At 36.0% G+C, this 17,827-nt stretch overlaps 1 protein-coding gene across 1 annotated transcript in view; it reads left to right on the forward strand.

The window, feature by feature from the left end:
* SPAG16 (sperm associated antigen 16) overlaps nucleotides 1-17,827 on the forward strand; it is a 232,523-nt gene that overhangs the window by 64,951 nt on the left and 149,745 nt on the right. Inside the window, 1 exon segment of the mRNA XM_066232513.1 lies at nucleotides 14,949-15,058. Within this exon segment, the coding sequence (XP_066088610.1) occupies nucleotides 14,949-15,058 (110 nt within the window).

Here is a 17,827-nt window from a genome sequence, read left to right on the forward strand (position 1 = left end):
ATTCTAAAAAGCATAACTCCAAAAATGTAACATAAAAATGTTTTTAATGTCAGAATAAATTTAATCTTGTCATATTTCATTTAATTACCCTAAAAGCACTCTTAGACTTTATATATTTTCAAATATTTGACTTAATTATTATAACATATTTCTCAGAAATGTGTATATAGTGAGCCTACAATTATTTGTAGAATTTAAAATGCACCCCAACTTCAAAAAGTTTGAGAACCACTGCTTTAAGTGATGGCCGGGCTCCACATGTAAGACTACCTGAGACTTAGCAGAGAGAGAAGATTCTATTGGACTAAGAGAAGACCAGAGACTCTCGAGTTCAAGCAGGGATGGGAGACATTGGAGTTCTAGCCATGCCATAATGGAGAGACTTCTTTAACACCCTGGTAACACTGTGTTTATTAACCTTCAGCATCCTGTATCTACCCTATAAAACCAAAAATAAGCTTACACCAAATTCCTAGAAGAAATAGATCTTAAGGGTTTGAATCTTGCCAAATATTTGAATCTTGGGAAATATTTAGTGCTTTCCATGGATCCACCATGAGAATGCATCAAATTAAACCTTGAAATTCAAGGTGAAAAAAAAATTAAACTCTGTGCTAAAACAAAAATCAATACCCTTCAGAGGACAACAGTTGGCTAGGGTCTTTATAATCTCTCATCTGTATTGCCCAGTATATAATTTAAATTTAGTAAATACATTATCTAGAACATAATATGTTATGATATATTATGTTCTAGATATGGGAAATATGAGCAACAATCAAGACAAATAGCAAAAATTGGAACCATCACTGATACAACTCTGGTGTTAGATTTAGCAAATAATAACATTAAAGAGGCTACAAGTGTCCATCAGTAGATGAATGTATAAAAACTCTGTGGTACATTTACACAATGGAATACTACGTGACCATAAAAGGGAAGAAAATCTTACTTTACGTGACAACATGGATGGAGATTATTATGCTAAGTGAAATAGGCTAGGCAGAGAGAAACAAGTTCCATATGATTTCATTTATATGTGGAATCTAATGAACACAATAAACTGAGGGACAGAATAGAAACTGAGGCAGTTTTAACAGGGAACAGATGGACAGCTGTCAAAGTGAAGGGGGAAGAGGATCATATCAAAGAAGGTGAAGGTATTAGCCAAAATCTTATATACAAAACACACACGCATGCATGTGCATACATATACACACAAACAACAGGGCAGTAATAGCCTGAGGGAAAGGGAGGCTGGAGGTGGGGGAGGGAGGGCAAAGGGGAAGAGCGGGGTGGAAAGAGACATTGCATGGGGCATGGGGAGACATGATGAGGTGTGTAGAAAGTGTTATATTGATTGGGACACTTGAAACCACGTTAACTCAATAAATTAAAAATAGCATATATAGGATTTGAAAATTGAAAATCCCTACAGTGGCAGGTACAGCAACATAAGTAAGGGACTCATCAGTCAGGGCTTACCTCCTCATCTAGAGGCGTTGTGAGACTGGCTAGCTGAGAAGCCCATGCCTCATTGGAATAGGGTGTCCTCATGCTTTGCCCAGTCTACTGCCACAGGGGAACATGGTGCATCAGGATTACAAACACACCAGATTTTCTTCAAGAAATATAGAAATCTGAAGAGGGCAAGATGGTGATGGAGTAGGCAGATGTATCAACTTCTACCTCCCAGAACCAAAGTGGATTCCAACTTAATTTTAAGAACCATTACCTGGAAAAACCAACTTTGGACTAAACTAAGAGAACTCTTTAACCAAGGAACACCAAAGAAGACACACAGAGACTGGTAGGAAAAGCAGAAACGTGGAGAGTGCTGCCCAGCTCCTGGGAGTGAACGGCAGCTCGAGAAACTCATGAGGTGGGAAGTGAGTTTTGCAGAGAGGGTAGGGCCCTGGGCCCCAGGAACAAAGCCCCAGCCTGCAGCCCCATAGCTTAGAACAGTGATTTTCAACCTTTTTTGAGCCGCGGAACATTTTTTACATTTACAAAATCCTGAGGCACACCACCTATCAAAATGACACAAAAATCACACTCTAACACAGTACATATTATACATATAGTTAATAATATAGTGTCTAAATGTATTTATACTCACACCTGACCATGTCTCATGGCACACTGGTTGAAAAACACTGACCTAGAAGAAGCATATAGACAGTATCTAGCTGCAAAACAAGTTAGGATACTGTTTGTGAGAAAGAGACAGATTTCTCAGACCCAGGGTTCTTCTTAAAGGGACAGCGCAGAAAACCTCTTTCACAACCATTCACCCAAGGCTCTGGAAAATGGGGAGAGAGGAGAGGACCAGAGTAGCAGGAAGAGAGTGTAATCTAGGAGGCTCAGGCAGAACACTTTGAGCGACAGCCACCCTAACCCCTGGGCTGAGTCACTCCCCAAATCTGAAGTGAATATTTCCCCTGGAACCAGCAACACTAGCAAAGAGAAGCAGGACACCAGCCAAATAAACTCTTCTGTGACACTCAGAGCAGAATCACTTAGAAGGAGGGAGCCTTAAGGAATACAGTATTGAGTGTTAGGGTCTGAAGTGCAGTGACCCTAACCACACTGCTTGTGAGCACAACTCCCATCTGCGGAGGCAGGGCAAAAGCCTAGGAACAGGCACAGACCTGCGACTCAGCAAAGGTGCTCATCCCTGTCTTTAGTGTTGTCTTGCAGCCCTGGGCATGGCACGCAGCCACACCCATGGTGGTGGGGCAAAGGCCAAGGCTTGTAGACCCAGGCACATGAACACAACCCCTCCCATGGAGGAGAGGTGGAAATCACAGTAACAACTGCAGCAGGCTGGCGTCAGCAATGCGCATACCCAAACACCCAAGGCAGCGGCAGAGGGGGTGGCAGGCCTGCAGACAGATCACACCTAGGGAACACAGAGGCCACACTCATTGGACTTCAGTGGCCACACACTTCTTATACACAGACAGAATGGGAAGGCAGAGAAATGCAGCCCAAATGAATCAAGAGAAATCCCCAGAAAAGGACTTCAATGAGTCAGATATAACCAAATTACCAGATGCAGAGTTTAAAATAATGATTTTTAGGATGCTCAAAGATGTTAGAAGAACAATAGATGGACATAACAAATACCTAAATAAGGAGATTGCAAGTATAAAAAAGGACATTGAAATAATAAAAAAGAATCAGTCAGAAATGACAGATACAGTATCAGAAATGAAGACCACAATGGAGGAATTAAAAGCAGGATGGATGAAACTGAGGATCAAATCAGTGAATTAGAGGACAAGATAAACAAAGGCACAGAAGCAGAGCAGCAAAAAGAAAAGAGACGCAAGAAGTCTGAGGAAATTCTAAGAGAGCTCTGTGACAACATGAAGAGATATAACATCTACATCATAGGGGTTTTTGAAAAAGAAAAAACAAGGGATAGAGATTTTGTTCAATCAAATCGTAGCTGAAAACTTTCCTAAATTGATGCAGGAAAAGGTCACACAAGTTCAAGAAGCACAGAGAATTTCACTAAAGAGAAACTCAAAGAAATCTACACCAAGACACATCATAATTAAAATACCAAAGCTAAAGGATAAAGAGAAAATATTAAAAGCTGCTAGAGAAAAAAAGGCTATCACCTACAAAGGAGACCCCTTAAGGATGACATCTGACTTGTCAACAGAAACACTTAAGGCCAGAATGGAATGGCAAGAAATATTCAAAGTAATGCAGAACAAGAGCCTACAACCAAGACTACTTTATCCTGCAAGGCTATTGTTTAAAATTGAAGGAGAAATAAAAAGCTTCTCAGACAAAAAAAAAAACAAAACAAAAACTCAAGGAATTCATTACAACCAAATCAATGCTACAAGAAATGTTAAGAGGCCTGTTGTAAACAGATCAAAAGGGGAAAAGAATATAGCAAAAGAGGAAGACAGCTTTAGAGAATAAAATGGCAATAAACAACTACATATCAATAATAACCTTAAATGTAAATGGATTAAATGATCCAATCAAAAGACATAGGGTAGCTACATGGATAAGAAAACAGGACCCATACATATGCTGTCTATAAGAGACACACCTCAAAACAAAAGATGCACATAGACTGAAGATAAATGGATGGAAAAAAAATATTTCATACAAATGTAAATTAAAAAAAAACTGGGGTAGCAATACTTACATCAGACAAAATGACTTTAAAACAAAGGCTATAGTAAGAGATAAAGAAGGTCACTACATAATGATAAAAGGAGCAATCCAACAGGAAGATATGACCATTATAAATATCTACACAGCTACCATAGGAGCACCTAAATATATAAAGCAGACTTTAATGGATATCAAGGGCGAGATCAACAGCAATACTATAATAGTAGGGGATTTCAATGCCACAATAACATCACTAGATAGATCCTCAAGAAAGAAAATTAACAAAGAAACAGCAGACTTAAAGGACACACTAGATCAACTTGATTTAATAGATATCTTCAGAACCTTTCACCCTAAAGCAGCAGAATATACATTCTTTTCAAGTGCTTATGGTCCATTCTCTAGGATAGACCACATGTTAGGGCACAAAAGCGGTCTCAACAAATTTAAGATTGAAATCATATCAAGCATTTTCTTTGATCACAGTGGCATGAGACTAGAAATCAACCACAACAGAAAAACTGAAAAGTAATCAACACTTGGATTTTAAATAGCATGTTATTAAATAACGAATGGGTTAACAATGAGATCAAAGAAGAAATTAAAAAAATTCCTATAAACGAATGATAATGAGCTTACAACAATTCAAAATTTATAGACACAGCAAAAGTAGTACTGAGAGGGAAGTTCATAGCATTACAGTCATACCTTAACAAGCAAGGAAAAGCTCAAATAAACAACTTAACCCTGCATCTAAAGGAACTAGAAAAAGAACAGCAAGTAAAGCCCAGAGGTGGTAGAAGGAAGGAAATAATAAAGATCAGAGCGGAAATAGATGATATAGAGGCTAAAGAAACAATACAGAGGATCAATGAAACAAGGAGCTAGTTCTTTGAAATAGTAAACAAGATCAATGAACCTTTAACCAGAGTCACCAAGAAAAAAAGAGAGAGGACTCAAATAAATAAAATTAAAAATGAGAGTGGAGAAATAACAACTGACACAACAAAGTACGGATTGTAAGAAAATACTAGGAAAAATATGCCAAAAAATTAGACAACCTAGATGAAATGGACAATTCCTTGAAACATATAATATTTTAAAAATCAATCTGGAAGAGGCCCTGGCCGGTTGGCTCAGTGGTAGAGTGTCGGCCTGCTTTGCGGGAGTCCCGGGTTTGATTCCCAGCCAGCGCACACAGAAGTGCCCATCTGCTTTCTCCACTCCTCCCCCTCTCCTTCCTCTCTGTCTATTTCTTCCCCTCCTGCAGCCAAGGCTCCATTGGAGCAGAGTTTGCCCGGGCGCTGAGGATGGCTCTGTGGCTCCTGCCTCAGGCACTAAAATGGCTCTGATTATGGCAGAGCGACGCCCCAGATGGGCAGAGTATCACCCCCTGGTAGGCATGCCGGGTGGATCCTGGTCAGACGCATACAGGAGTCTGTCTGACTGCCTCCCCGTTTCCAACTTCAGAAAAATACACACAAAAAAAATCAATCTGGAAGAATCAGAAAACCTAAACAGACTGATTACAACAAATGAGATTGAAACAGTTATCAAAAAACTCCCAAGAAACAAAAGCCTGGGGCCCACTGGCTTCACAAGTGAATTCTACCAAATATTCAAAGAGGAACTAACTCCTATTCTTCTCAAGCTATTTCAAAAAATTCAGAGGAAGGAAGACTTCCAAGATCTTTTTATGAGGCGAGCATAATTCTGATTCCAAAACCAGGCAAAGACAACACAAAAAAAGAAAATTATAGTCCAATATCCCTTATGAATTTAGTTGCTAAAATCCTCAGCAAAATATTAGCAAACTGGACCCAGCAGTATATGAAAAAAATCATACACCATGATCAATTGAGATTTATTCTGGGAAGGCAAGGCTGGTACAATATTCGCAAATCAATCAATGTGATTCATCACATAAACAAAAGGAAGGAGAAAAACAACATGATAATTTCAATAGATGCAGAAAAAGCATTTGATAAAAGCCAGCACCCATTCATGATCAAAACTCTCAGAAAAGTGGGAATACAGGGAACATACCTCAACATGATAAAGGCCATCTATGACAGACCCACAGCCAACATCATTCTCAGTGGGCAAAAGTTAAAAGCAATCTCCTTAAGATCAGGTACAAGGCAGGGGTGCCCCCTTTCACCACTCTTATTCAACATAGTCCTGGAAGTCCTAGCCATAGAAATCAGACAGGAAGAAGAAATAAAAGGCATCCAAATTGGAAAAGAGAAGTAAAACTATCCTTATTTACAGATGATATGATATTGTATATAGAAAACCCTAAAGTCTCAGTCAAAAAACTATTGGACCTGATAAATGAATTCAGCAAGGTGGCAGGATATAAAATTAATACTAAGAAATCAGAGGCATTTTTATACACTAACAATGAACTGTCAGAAAGAGAAATTAAGGAAACAATCTCCTTCACTATTGCAACCAAAAAAATTAAGTACCTAGGAATAAATTTAACCAAGGAGATTAAAGACTTGTACTCGGAAAATTATCAAACATTGATAAAAGAAATCAGGGAAGATACAAACAAGTGGAAGCATATACCGTGCTCATGGTTAGGAAGAATAAACATCATTAAAATGTCTATATTACTCAAAGCAATTTATAAATTCAATGCAATACCAATTAAAATATCAATGACATACTTCAAAGACATAGAACACATATTCCAAAAATCTAGGTGGAACCAAAAAAGTACACGAATAGCCTCAGCAGTCTTGAAAAGGAAGAATAAAGTGGGAGGTATCACACTTCCTGATATCTAGTTATACTACAAGGCCATTGTACTCAAAACAGCTTGATACTGGTATAAGAACAGGCATATAGATCAATGGAACAGAACAGAGAACCCAGAAATAAACCCACACCTTTATGGACAACTGATATTTGACTAAGGAGGTAAGAGCATACAAGGGAGGTAAGACAGTCTCTTCAACAAATGGTGTTGGGAAAATTGGACAGCTACCTGCAAAAAAAATGAAACTAGACCACCAACTTACACCATTCACAAAAATAAACTCAAAATGGATAAAATACTTAAATGTAAAACCGTGAAACCATAAGCATCTCAGAAGAAAACATAGGCAGTGAGCTCTCCGACATCTCTCGCAGCGATATATATGCTGATTTATCTCCACGGGCAAGTGAAATAAAAGACAGGATAAACAAATGTGACTATATGAAACTAAAAAGCTTTTGCACAACTAAAGACAATAAGAACAGAATAAAAAGACAAACTACACAATGGGAGAAGATTTTCGACAATACAGCTGATAAGGGGTTAATAACCAAAATTTATAAAGAACTTGTAAAACTCAACACCAGGAAGATAAACAATTCAATCAAATAATGGGCAAAAGAAATGAATAGATACTTCTCCAAAGAGGACATACAGATGGCCAATAGGCATATGAAAAAATGTTCAACATCACCTAATCATTAGAGAAATGCAAATTAAAACCACAATGAGATATCTCCTCACACCAGTCAGAATGGCACTCACCAACAAAACAACACAGAATAAGTACTGGCGAGGACGTGGAGAAAAGGGAATCCTCCTGCACTGCTGGTGGGAATACAGACTGGTGCAGCCACTGTGGAAAACAGTATGGAGATTCCTCAAAAAATTAAAAATCAAACTGCCTTTTGACCCAGCCATCCCACTTTTAGGAATATACCCCAAGAACACCATAGTACTGTTTCAAAAGGAGAAATGTACCCCCATGTTCATGGCAGCATTGTTCACAATAGTGAAGATCTGGAAACAGCCCAAGTGTCCATCAGTGGATGAGTGGATTAAAAAGCAGTGGTACATATATACAATGGAATATTATGGGGCCATGAAAAAGAAGAAAATCTTACCTTTTGTGACAACATGGATGGACCTAGAAACTATTATGTTAAGTAAAATAAGCCAGGCAGGAAAATAAAAATATCATATAACCTCACTCATTTGAGGAATCCAATGAACAATGTGAACTGAGGAACGGAGAATGTAATTGAGACAGAGAAGAGATCAAAGGTACCAGCAGAAAAGAGAACAGAGGGAAAGGGGATGATAGAATGGGATAAAGCTGAAGGGGGCGGGGGGATGCATTCGGGGCAACTCTAGAATCTATGTAAACACAATAAATTAAAATCAATAAAAAAAGAAATATGGAAAATAAACTAGAAAATATTAGAGGCCGTTTTGAGTATCAATAAGTGAAGAGATAGAGAATCTTGGTAGATAAATGCAAACAAAAGAAAATAGAAACTTTAGTATTGAATAATTAAATAAGTGTAAAGAAAATTTTGTACTCAACAGATTGCAGATGACAAATGTCAGTGAAGTTTGAGGTCAATAAAAAATCTAAAGAAGAAATAGGAAAACAGTGGAAGGAAAATTTGTCTGCTTAATGTATATGTAATTAGAATTTCAAAGGAGAAAAGAATGAGAACAGTACATGAAAATAATTAAACAAATGATGACCTGCCCTGGACAGATAGCTTGGTTGGAGCATCATCCCAATGCACAGAGGTTGCTGGTTTGATCCCTGGTCAAGGCACAAGCAGGAGCAGAGTGATGCTTCTGTCTCTTTCTCTCTCTCCTTCCCTCTCTCTCTAAAATCAATAAATTAAAAAAGATAACCTAAAATTTTCCAAGCTTGATGTCAAACATCAAGTGACATATCGAAAAAAAAAAAAGGAAGAAAAGCATCTATAAACACAGAAAATCATGCCTGGATGCATCATATTGAAACTGTTGAAACTTAAATGAGAAAATCTTGAAAGCAGCAAGAGAGAAAAGACATCACATGAATGGGAACAATGATAGAAATAAAAGGCTGATTTCACGTGAGAAATAGAGAAATCTAGGAACAGTGAAATGACATCTTTAAAATGTGGTAAAATTTTAATTCATAATTTTATATACAGTAAAAATGTCCATCAGATATGAAGGTGAACTGCAGACACTTTAATATGAATGAAAACAGAGATTTTGTTGCAAGCCATTTTGAAATACAGCAAATACTAAAGGATTTTCTGAAATAAAATAATGCCAGAAGGAAACTCAGATTTACAGAATTAAATACAGAGATTTAGAAATGCAACATTCTGCTTAATAAAAAGATTATTGTGTTTTCTCCTCTTAATTTCCTTAAAAGAAAGTATCTGATAAAAATTAGGTAATATTTATAAGGCATGTAAAGATAAAATAAGTTTGGAGTGGCGCAAATGTTCTGTATCTTGATTTTGTGGTGGTTACATGCTTACTTATCTTTAATAAAATTTCTCCACTCTAAAAGTATGCATTTCATTGTACGTAAATTATACCTTGATCAAATTGATTTTAAAAAGAATAATGGGAAACTTAAATAATAAAGGCATAAAATTGTGAATTTTTTTAATAAACATAGTGTTATTTTCAGATGACTATTCATTCTGTTCTCTAATTAAGGCTTAAAAATATATGTAGCATTGTTCTGTTTGATATGTTTTTCTTAGCCTTGGTTCAGTAGTTCTTTTTCTACCATTTTAATATATGTCAATTATGTTCAGTGATGCCTAGAGTTTGCACACAAATGTTTACTGCAGTCATTTCTATAGTCATAAAACAATACAAGCAATCTGCACGTTGAACCACAAGTGAATCTTTAAGTATAGTTGATTGTATAATGCTAAAAAGTTTTAAAAATTATGCATAAGGAAATGTTCGTATTATGTTAACTTAATATAATGTTAAAAAATAAAAACATTTCTATAGTATGAGGGCGTGTCAGTTAAATATATGTATAGAAAACTAATTGGAGGATGCACAAAAAATCTTTACATTATTTTCTTTATGTGATGTGAATATTTTCTACAATTTTTGCTTACTGCATTTGAATATATATGTCTGTTTATAACAAAAATGATTGGTTTCATATGTAGATTACCTTTAAGTATATAATCAGGAATAGATATGAAAGGACAATATGAAACTATTCTAATCTTAGAACTCTAGCTCCAGAAAGGCCTGCAGATGGTGAAAGGGCGCGTGTGTAAAGAAGGCTCAAAGGCTGCGGAACTTGGTGCACTTTGTGGGTGCTGCGTCAGTTCATCTCCCGATGCTCCAGTCAACTCTGATAGTTTATGATTTTATATGCTTAGCCTTGACATCTTTATTAAAATAAATGAAAGGTTTACTGATATTTCCTTTATGAAATCATCCCCTGGTATTTAATATAATTAAAAAATGAACACATTAAGCTGACATATTACTTTGAAGATCGTTTGTAATTATATTTTGATCTGTGATAATTTGAAGTGGGAATGTATTCAAATGGAATACATTCCTATCCAACAGGAAGAATTAGGTTCTTTGAATTGACTAATTCTAATTACCTAAATAAAGTTAATTCCTTAAATCCCATACTGAATAATTTTTGTGCTCCTTATATACATGTACCTCAATTTTAGGTGTGGGACTTGCAGTACCTTTTCCTAAGCTTCTGGTGTCAGCATTTAACTTTGTGATCTCAACATTTGCCATTCCTGATTGACCCATCAACTTGGAACTCTACTTAGCCAGAGATTGTAATTTGAAAACAAGTTGGCTTTATTGGTTAAGTGGTTCCTCCTCATAAAGCCTTAATCCTTTACAATAATTTTCATAGATTTAACACCCTCCCTCTTGCTTTGCCTATTTTAATTTAGTTTTTAAAATCTGTTATCTATTTTCTTTCATCCATCTATGTAAGCAGTAGAAATTCTCCATGTTAAAATCATATTCACTCTGTAGTTGGGGAATAATGAATTGATTGGCATTTACACTGAACTCTGGTGAAAAGACAAATTAGTTGTTTTTTTAATTCTAATTTGGATAATAAGACAATAGACTTATTTGAAGTAGAGTTATCAAAGAATTTTAAATGTGCTATGTTTTCAGAATATTCACAATACAATGCTAATATTAAAATGGTAAAATATATTTAAAACATTACCTATTTAATTTCTCTCACTTGGAGAGAATCTATTAATACTTAAACACTCAACTTTCTCACCTGAAAAGGGTTTTCAATTCTATATTTATTCTTACATGGCATGTAGAATAATAGAAAAATTCCCAGGAGAAATAGTGAATTATTATCGAATAGATATTTGAAGTCACAATTTTTTAGTATGTTTTTCTTAGTTGTTATGAAAAGTAATATGCATCAAATATTTACAAGAAATTACACAGAAAGCAGTATTATATATTATAAGCTAAAACTTTTTGTGCAGACTACTTAATTTCTAAAAGTTTATGAATATGCTGGTTTTGCTTGTTATGTTTGTGTTAGTTAACTTATATTGCTTTGATTTCCTATAAGGTTGCAATTTGATAATTTGGAAATAATTTCTATTTCCAAAGTAGGTTATAAAGATTCACATAACTGTCCTGACCAGGTGATGGTGCAGTGGAACAGCATCGGTCTGGGATGCTAAGAACCCAGGTTCGAAACCCCAAGGTTACCCGCTTGCACAGGGGCTCATCCGGATTGAGCATGGGCCCACCAGCTTGAGTGCGGGGTTGCTGGCTCAAGTGTGGGATCATAGACATGACCCCATGGTCTCTGGCTTGAGCCCAAAAGTTGCTGGCTTGAAGCCCAAGGTCGCTGGCTTGAGCAAGGGGTCACTTGCTCTGCTGGAGCCCCCGGTCACCATGGTTCAAGGAACATATGAGAAAGCAAACAATGAAAAACTAAGATGTCACAATGAAGAATTGATGCTTCTCATCTCTCTCACTTCCTGTCTGTCAGTCCCTATCTGTTCCTCTGTCTCTCTTTCACTAAAAGTGTGTGTGTGTGCACACACACATATAACTCATAATTTATGATAGGGGATTATGAGTTCAAGATAAACAGCTAGAAATTGGAAATCTTTGATGAGGTTTAAAACTGTAAAAGTTAACTTCAGAACTTCATAGAGGAAATAGATACAGTAAAGTATTTCTTAAGGTTTTTAGCTTAATTGCTGCTTTCTTAAAGTTGAGTGTTTTGTTGCTGCTCAAAATTGAATTACTAGGCCAATTTTGTATGACTATGTAGAGTACATGTCTAGTTTAGAAAGAGATACAGTCATGTCAAGTATAGCCTCTCCTGCTTTACCTGTTACATTTCTGAATTCTAGTTCAATCTCTTTTTAGCTTACAAGTGTTCTAATCTCTTAGATATTTTCTAGTTATCTTTCTGTGCTAGGTTATAGATAATTTCTTCAAAATCTTTTTTTTCAATAAAATAATTTAGCTGTGTATAATCCATGATGTTAGGGACTGGCATATTGCAGATACTTAAGTATTTGTTTGTTACATGAATATTCTGATATTTAACCAGGGACCTGAATGTGTTTAGTTCATCTTGGTTGAATGTGCACATAGATGAAGCAATAGTTGAATGGGTGAAATTTAGTACTGGAGCTACAATAAATAAGATTTCTGCAAGTGACCTTGTGCTTGTTTGTTTATTTGATATTTGTTTTATTTCCCTTAAGGATTTGAACCTTATGATGTTGATTGTGCCCAAGTAATATTTAGGAAACTGCATAGCACCAGTTAGTACTACAGTCCTTGTGATTAATAAGCATTAGCTGCTAAAAATGAGGATGCTATAATACAGACATGAACTTTGCTATTTATTGTTAAACATTAGGAAGTGCTATATGGAATTTGACATTTACATGCACTTAACTGTGAATTTGACCCAGGCTATAATGTCTGAGACTCATTTGTTCTACAACCCTTTATGTAAGTAAAAGTGATGTTTATCTGATGTGGAGTAGAAATTGTTTATTTTTGCTCCATTGAGAAATGCAGTGTTTAGTCTCATGTTTAGGTTCCAAATGTTGATTTTAAAATATTATGAAAGTGTGAATTTATTTTTTTGTATTTTTTTTTCTGAAGCTGGAAATGGGGAGGCAGTCAGACAGACTCCCACATGCGCCTGACCGGGATCCACCCGGCATGCCCACCAGGGGGGCGATACTCTGCCCATCCGGGGCGTTGCTCTGTCGCGACCAGAGCCACTCTAGCGCCTGGGGCAGAGGCCAAGGAGCCATCCCCAGCGCCCGGGCCATCTTTTGCTCCAATGGAGCCTCGGCTGCGGGAGGAGAAGAGAGAGACAGAGAGGAAGGAGAGGGGGAGAGGTGGAGAAGCAGATGGGTGCCTCTCTTGTGTGCCCTGGCCGGGAATCGAACCCAGGACTCCCGCACGCCAGGCCGATGCTGTACCACTGAGCAAACCGGCCAGGGCCAAAAGTATGAATTTTTATAGTTCTGTTTCGCTTGTAGAACAACTACATATATTCATAAACCAAATTCTCTTTGTTTCTTTACTGTTATTTTTTATCTTTACCATTTTTTGTTTTTCCCTTTTTATTTTATTTCTCTTATGAAGTGGTGCTTAGTAATGTTTTGCATACTACCTAAGATCTCGTATTCCTAGAAGTATCTACTGAGATCCTGGGTTTCTCCTTTCTTCCCTTTACTTACTACTATACAAATTCTCCTCACATATAAAAGGAATAAAAAGTAGTGGCCATCCTAGGATTATTGACAGAATTTCATAAAATATATATTAAGTGTAAATTGTTTAGACAGGTGGCTGTTGTATAGTAAAAGATAAATTAGGCATAAATGATATTTATTATTACATTATTATCATTATTAGGTTGTCATCCTTGGTCATTGAAGAGGAACAATTTTCCTTAACCTCAGCGAGCTATAATTGTCACCTTTCCCTCACACTCTGACTTCCCAGATGTTGTGAGGTTGTAACTCGTAGCACAATTGAGGGAGGATGGATAATTTGGATATCCCAGTGTTCAAAGTTTTTAAGAACTTTCCTGTAAAACTAAGTTACGCAACATTGGATTGTTGTTGTTTTTTAAGGTACTGTGGGGGTTATTTTGAGGATTTTCTCTTTTGTTTGGGAGCATTAGTGAATAGGAAAAATTAATTAGATCAGGGGAGGAAACTAAATGCTGGCATGTGTCTCCTTGCCTTTTTAAACCCTGAATACTTTGAGAGCCTTGTCACTGGAACCATCCTGAGGTTTTTGTGTTTATTATCTTTTCTCTATTATAAATCTAGAGCTATAAGTCAGAACATTATTATTTCTTTTATTTATGAAATAAATAATGGTTAATGGTTATAACATTATATACATAAAATAAACTTGCTGTTTAGAAATATAGGGAGAAATTATATATAAATATGTCTATGTATATAGAAAGATGTGAAAAGGAAACATTTTTTTCTATCACTTTTATTTTTCCCTCATATGATTTCATTAGGACTGTCCTTTATGTCTACGAGTTTGGAGACCAATTTTACAACTATATTGGAATTTTACCTTGGTTGGTTTTTTTTTCTTAACATCTAGAAGCATAGGAAATATTTGATTAATGCAAGATTATTTTAATAATCTCTTATTATTCAGTTTCGCTTGTGAAATTTTGTTACTGCTTACCGTTCTGTCCCTTAACCCTCTTCAGCTGTGTTTATTAGCACACAAGACCTCATGATAATAGGAATTTAGACATAATGTAATTAGCGATTGGTTCCTGTGCTTTCGAACTGGCTTGCCGTGCCATTTTCCTAACCCTGCAGTAATGCCACGCTGCATTTTTGGGAAATGAATTTGAAACACAACATTCTGATGCATTTTTAATATTATCAGTTTCAAATAAATGTATAATGACTTCGGCTTTTATATTTTTGGTTATATTTCTTATAGAAAACAGTATAAATATTAAGAATAAGTGTTTTTCTTGTAGTTGTTTCTGGTTATAAAAAGGAAAGTGCCCCAGAAGGGCGCACTCAGAAAGCTCTTCCGGAAGCCAGGGAACAAACCAAATGGAAAAGAGACATGAAAGATAATGCAAAGGTATGATATTTATTTTTGTTTCCATTAATTTTTACTTAAATCTCAGATCTTCAGATCCATGGACTCATAGAGTATCACTGTTTTACTGGAATAGGAGTTTAGAGCTTATGTATTTGAGCCCGTTGGTGTAGAGATAGCAAATAGATGTCCTCAAATGTTATGTAACGAATACACACTAATACACAGTTGAGGGGCACACACTATTTAGTAGCAGAAGAAGCTGAGTGAATCACTCTGCCATGTATCCCAGCTTAAGCATGACCATGTCTGCTCACCTGCTCATTTTTTGCTTAAAATTACCTCTGTCGAAAGAAATAACTCCCAGATCATTCCTTATTTTTTCACAGTCTAACATCACACTTTTGTTAGTATTCTTTAAAAGTAATAGAATTATGTCCCATTTAAGAACCTCTCTATATCTGAGTGCCCTTGCTTTGCAATCAGGCTATCATTGTTAAAAATAAATTGCTATTAAAAGCATCTGACTAGACAGAGATAAAAAAAAATGTGGGAGAAAAAAAATTACGTAAAACCCGTGAGGGGTTTTAGTTTCTTCTTGTTATGAAAATTGCATTGAAAGTCTAGTTGAGGTAATGAGTTTTTCCATAAAGTTATCTTTGAGTTTTAAAATATGTAGCATTTATTAAAAAATGAACACATTTATAATTTGTAATATCTTTTAGCAGTAATTCTATAAGAACAACAGATTTTTGTGAATTCATATAATAGTATAATAAATCATTTACTAATAATATCAGAAACATTTTTTCCTCCTAGGTATGCATTGGAGTTTAGTATCATGTGTAATATTTGAATTAAATACAGACTTAATGTTTTTGGATATACAAGGTTTTGATGATCTTTTTTTGTGGTATTAGATTAGTATTTTACCGTTCCTTTGTTACCACTATTCATTTATGGATTTATGGTATTTGTAGTAGATCCATCTTCCAGTTAGACTGCTACTAGCTTATCCCATGCCAGCAGCCTCCCCTTAGGGCAGACTTTCACCATTCGCCTCCATAAGCCGTTCCCATTCCTCCACCTGCCTTTAATTTGAGTCTCAGCCAAATGCAAGCGGTGTTGGTAGATGACTGTTGCTCTCAGTAGAGCTCTTTGTATATCTATGATGTCTGTGGTAATTTCTCCTCTTTCATTTTGGATTTTGTTTATATGAATCCTTTCTCTTTTGTTCTTAGTGAGTCTAGCCAGGGGTTTGTCAATTTTATTGACCTTTTCAAAGAACCAGCTCTTTGTTGTATTAATTTTTTCTATAATTATTTTTTGTTTTCTATTTCATTTAGTTCTGATCTAATTTTTACTATTTCCTTTCTCCTGCTGACTTTGGGTGGCCTTGTCCTTCTTATTCTAGTTTTTTGAGATGTGATAGGTTATTTACTTGGGATCTCTCTTGTTTCTTGATATAAGCCTAAAATGATATAAACTTCCTTCTTATTACTGCTTTTGCTGCATCCCAAAAGTTTTGATATGTAGTGTTGTCATTTTCTTTAGTCTTTTGATCTCTGCTTTTATTTCTTCTTTGATACAGTCAGTTTTAAGAAGTATGTTGTTTAATATTCACAGTTTTGTGGGTTTATTTCCTTTTTTGCAGTTGAATTCTAATTTCAAAGTATCATGGTCAGAAAATATGGTTGGTATAATTTCAGTTTTGTTAAATTTGTTGAGAATGGTCCATGAACACTGGAAAAGAATGTAGAATCTGATATTTTACATATGTTCATTATGTCCGGCACATTTGGTTTAGTGTGCCGTTGAAGGCCAATATTTCTTCATTGATTTTCTGTTTGGATTATCTATTTAAAGCCATCAATGGTGTGTTGAGATCTCCAAATATTATTTTTTGTTTATCTTTTTGTTCTGTTAGTAGATGTCTTATATATTTTGGTGCTTCCTGATTCAGTGCATATATATTAAAAAGTGTGATTTCTTTTTTTTTTCTACAGAGACAAAGAGAGATCAGAGAGAGGGATAGATAGGGACAGACAGGAACAGAGAGAGATGAGAAGCATCAATCATCAGTTTTTTGCTGCAACACCTTAGTTGTTCATTGATTGCTTTCTCATATGTGCCTTGACCGTGGGCCTTCAGCAGACCGAGTAACCCCTTGCTTGAGCCAGCAACCTTGGGTCCAAGCTGGTGAGCTTTTGCTCAAACCAGATAAGCCTGCGCTCAAGCTGGCAACCTTAGGGTCTCGATCCTGGGTCCTTCCTCATCCCAATCCGACGCTCTATCCACTGCGCCACCGCCTGGTCAGGCAAAAAGTGTGATATCTTCTTGATATAGTGTCCCCTTTACCAATATGAAATGTCCTTTTGTTAGCTTTGTTGTCTTGAAGTCAGTATTTTCAGATATAAGTATGGCTTTACCTGCTTTTCTTTCAGTGTTATTTGCTTGGAAAATCATTTTCCAATCTTTCACTTGAGTCCACTTCTGTCCCTGCAGCTTAGATGTATCTCTTGAAGGCAGCATATGGTTGGGTTTTGCTTTTCAATCCAATTTGCTATTCTGTGCCGCTTTATTGGTGAGTTCAGTCCATTTACATTTAGAATAGTTATTGCACATGAGGATTTCCTAGGAAAATTTTTCCAGGTTCTTTTGATGTTCTACCTTAGAGAACCTAGACCCTTGTTTCTTTTCTTCTTAAAATGTTATCTCAAGCTGGAGATTATTATGCTAAGTGAAATAAGCCAGACAGAGACAGATATCATATGATCTCACTTATATGTGGAATCTAATGAACATAATAAA

The sequence above is a fragment of the Saccopteryx bilineata genome, chromosome 5 (assembly GCF_036850765.1).
Source record: "Saccopteryx bilineata isolate mSacBil1 chromosome 5, mSacBil1_pri_phased_curated, whole genome shotgun sequence".
Classification (NCBI taxonomy): Eukaryota; Metazoa; Chordata; class Mammalia; order Chiroptera; family Emballonuridae; genus Saccopteryx; species Saccopteryx bilineata.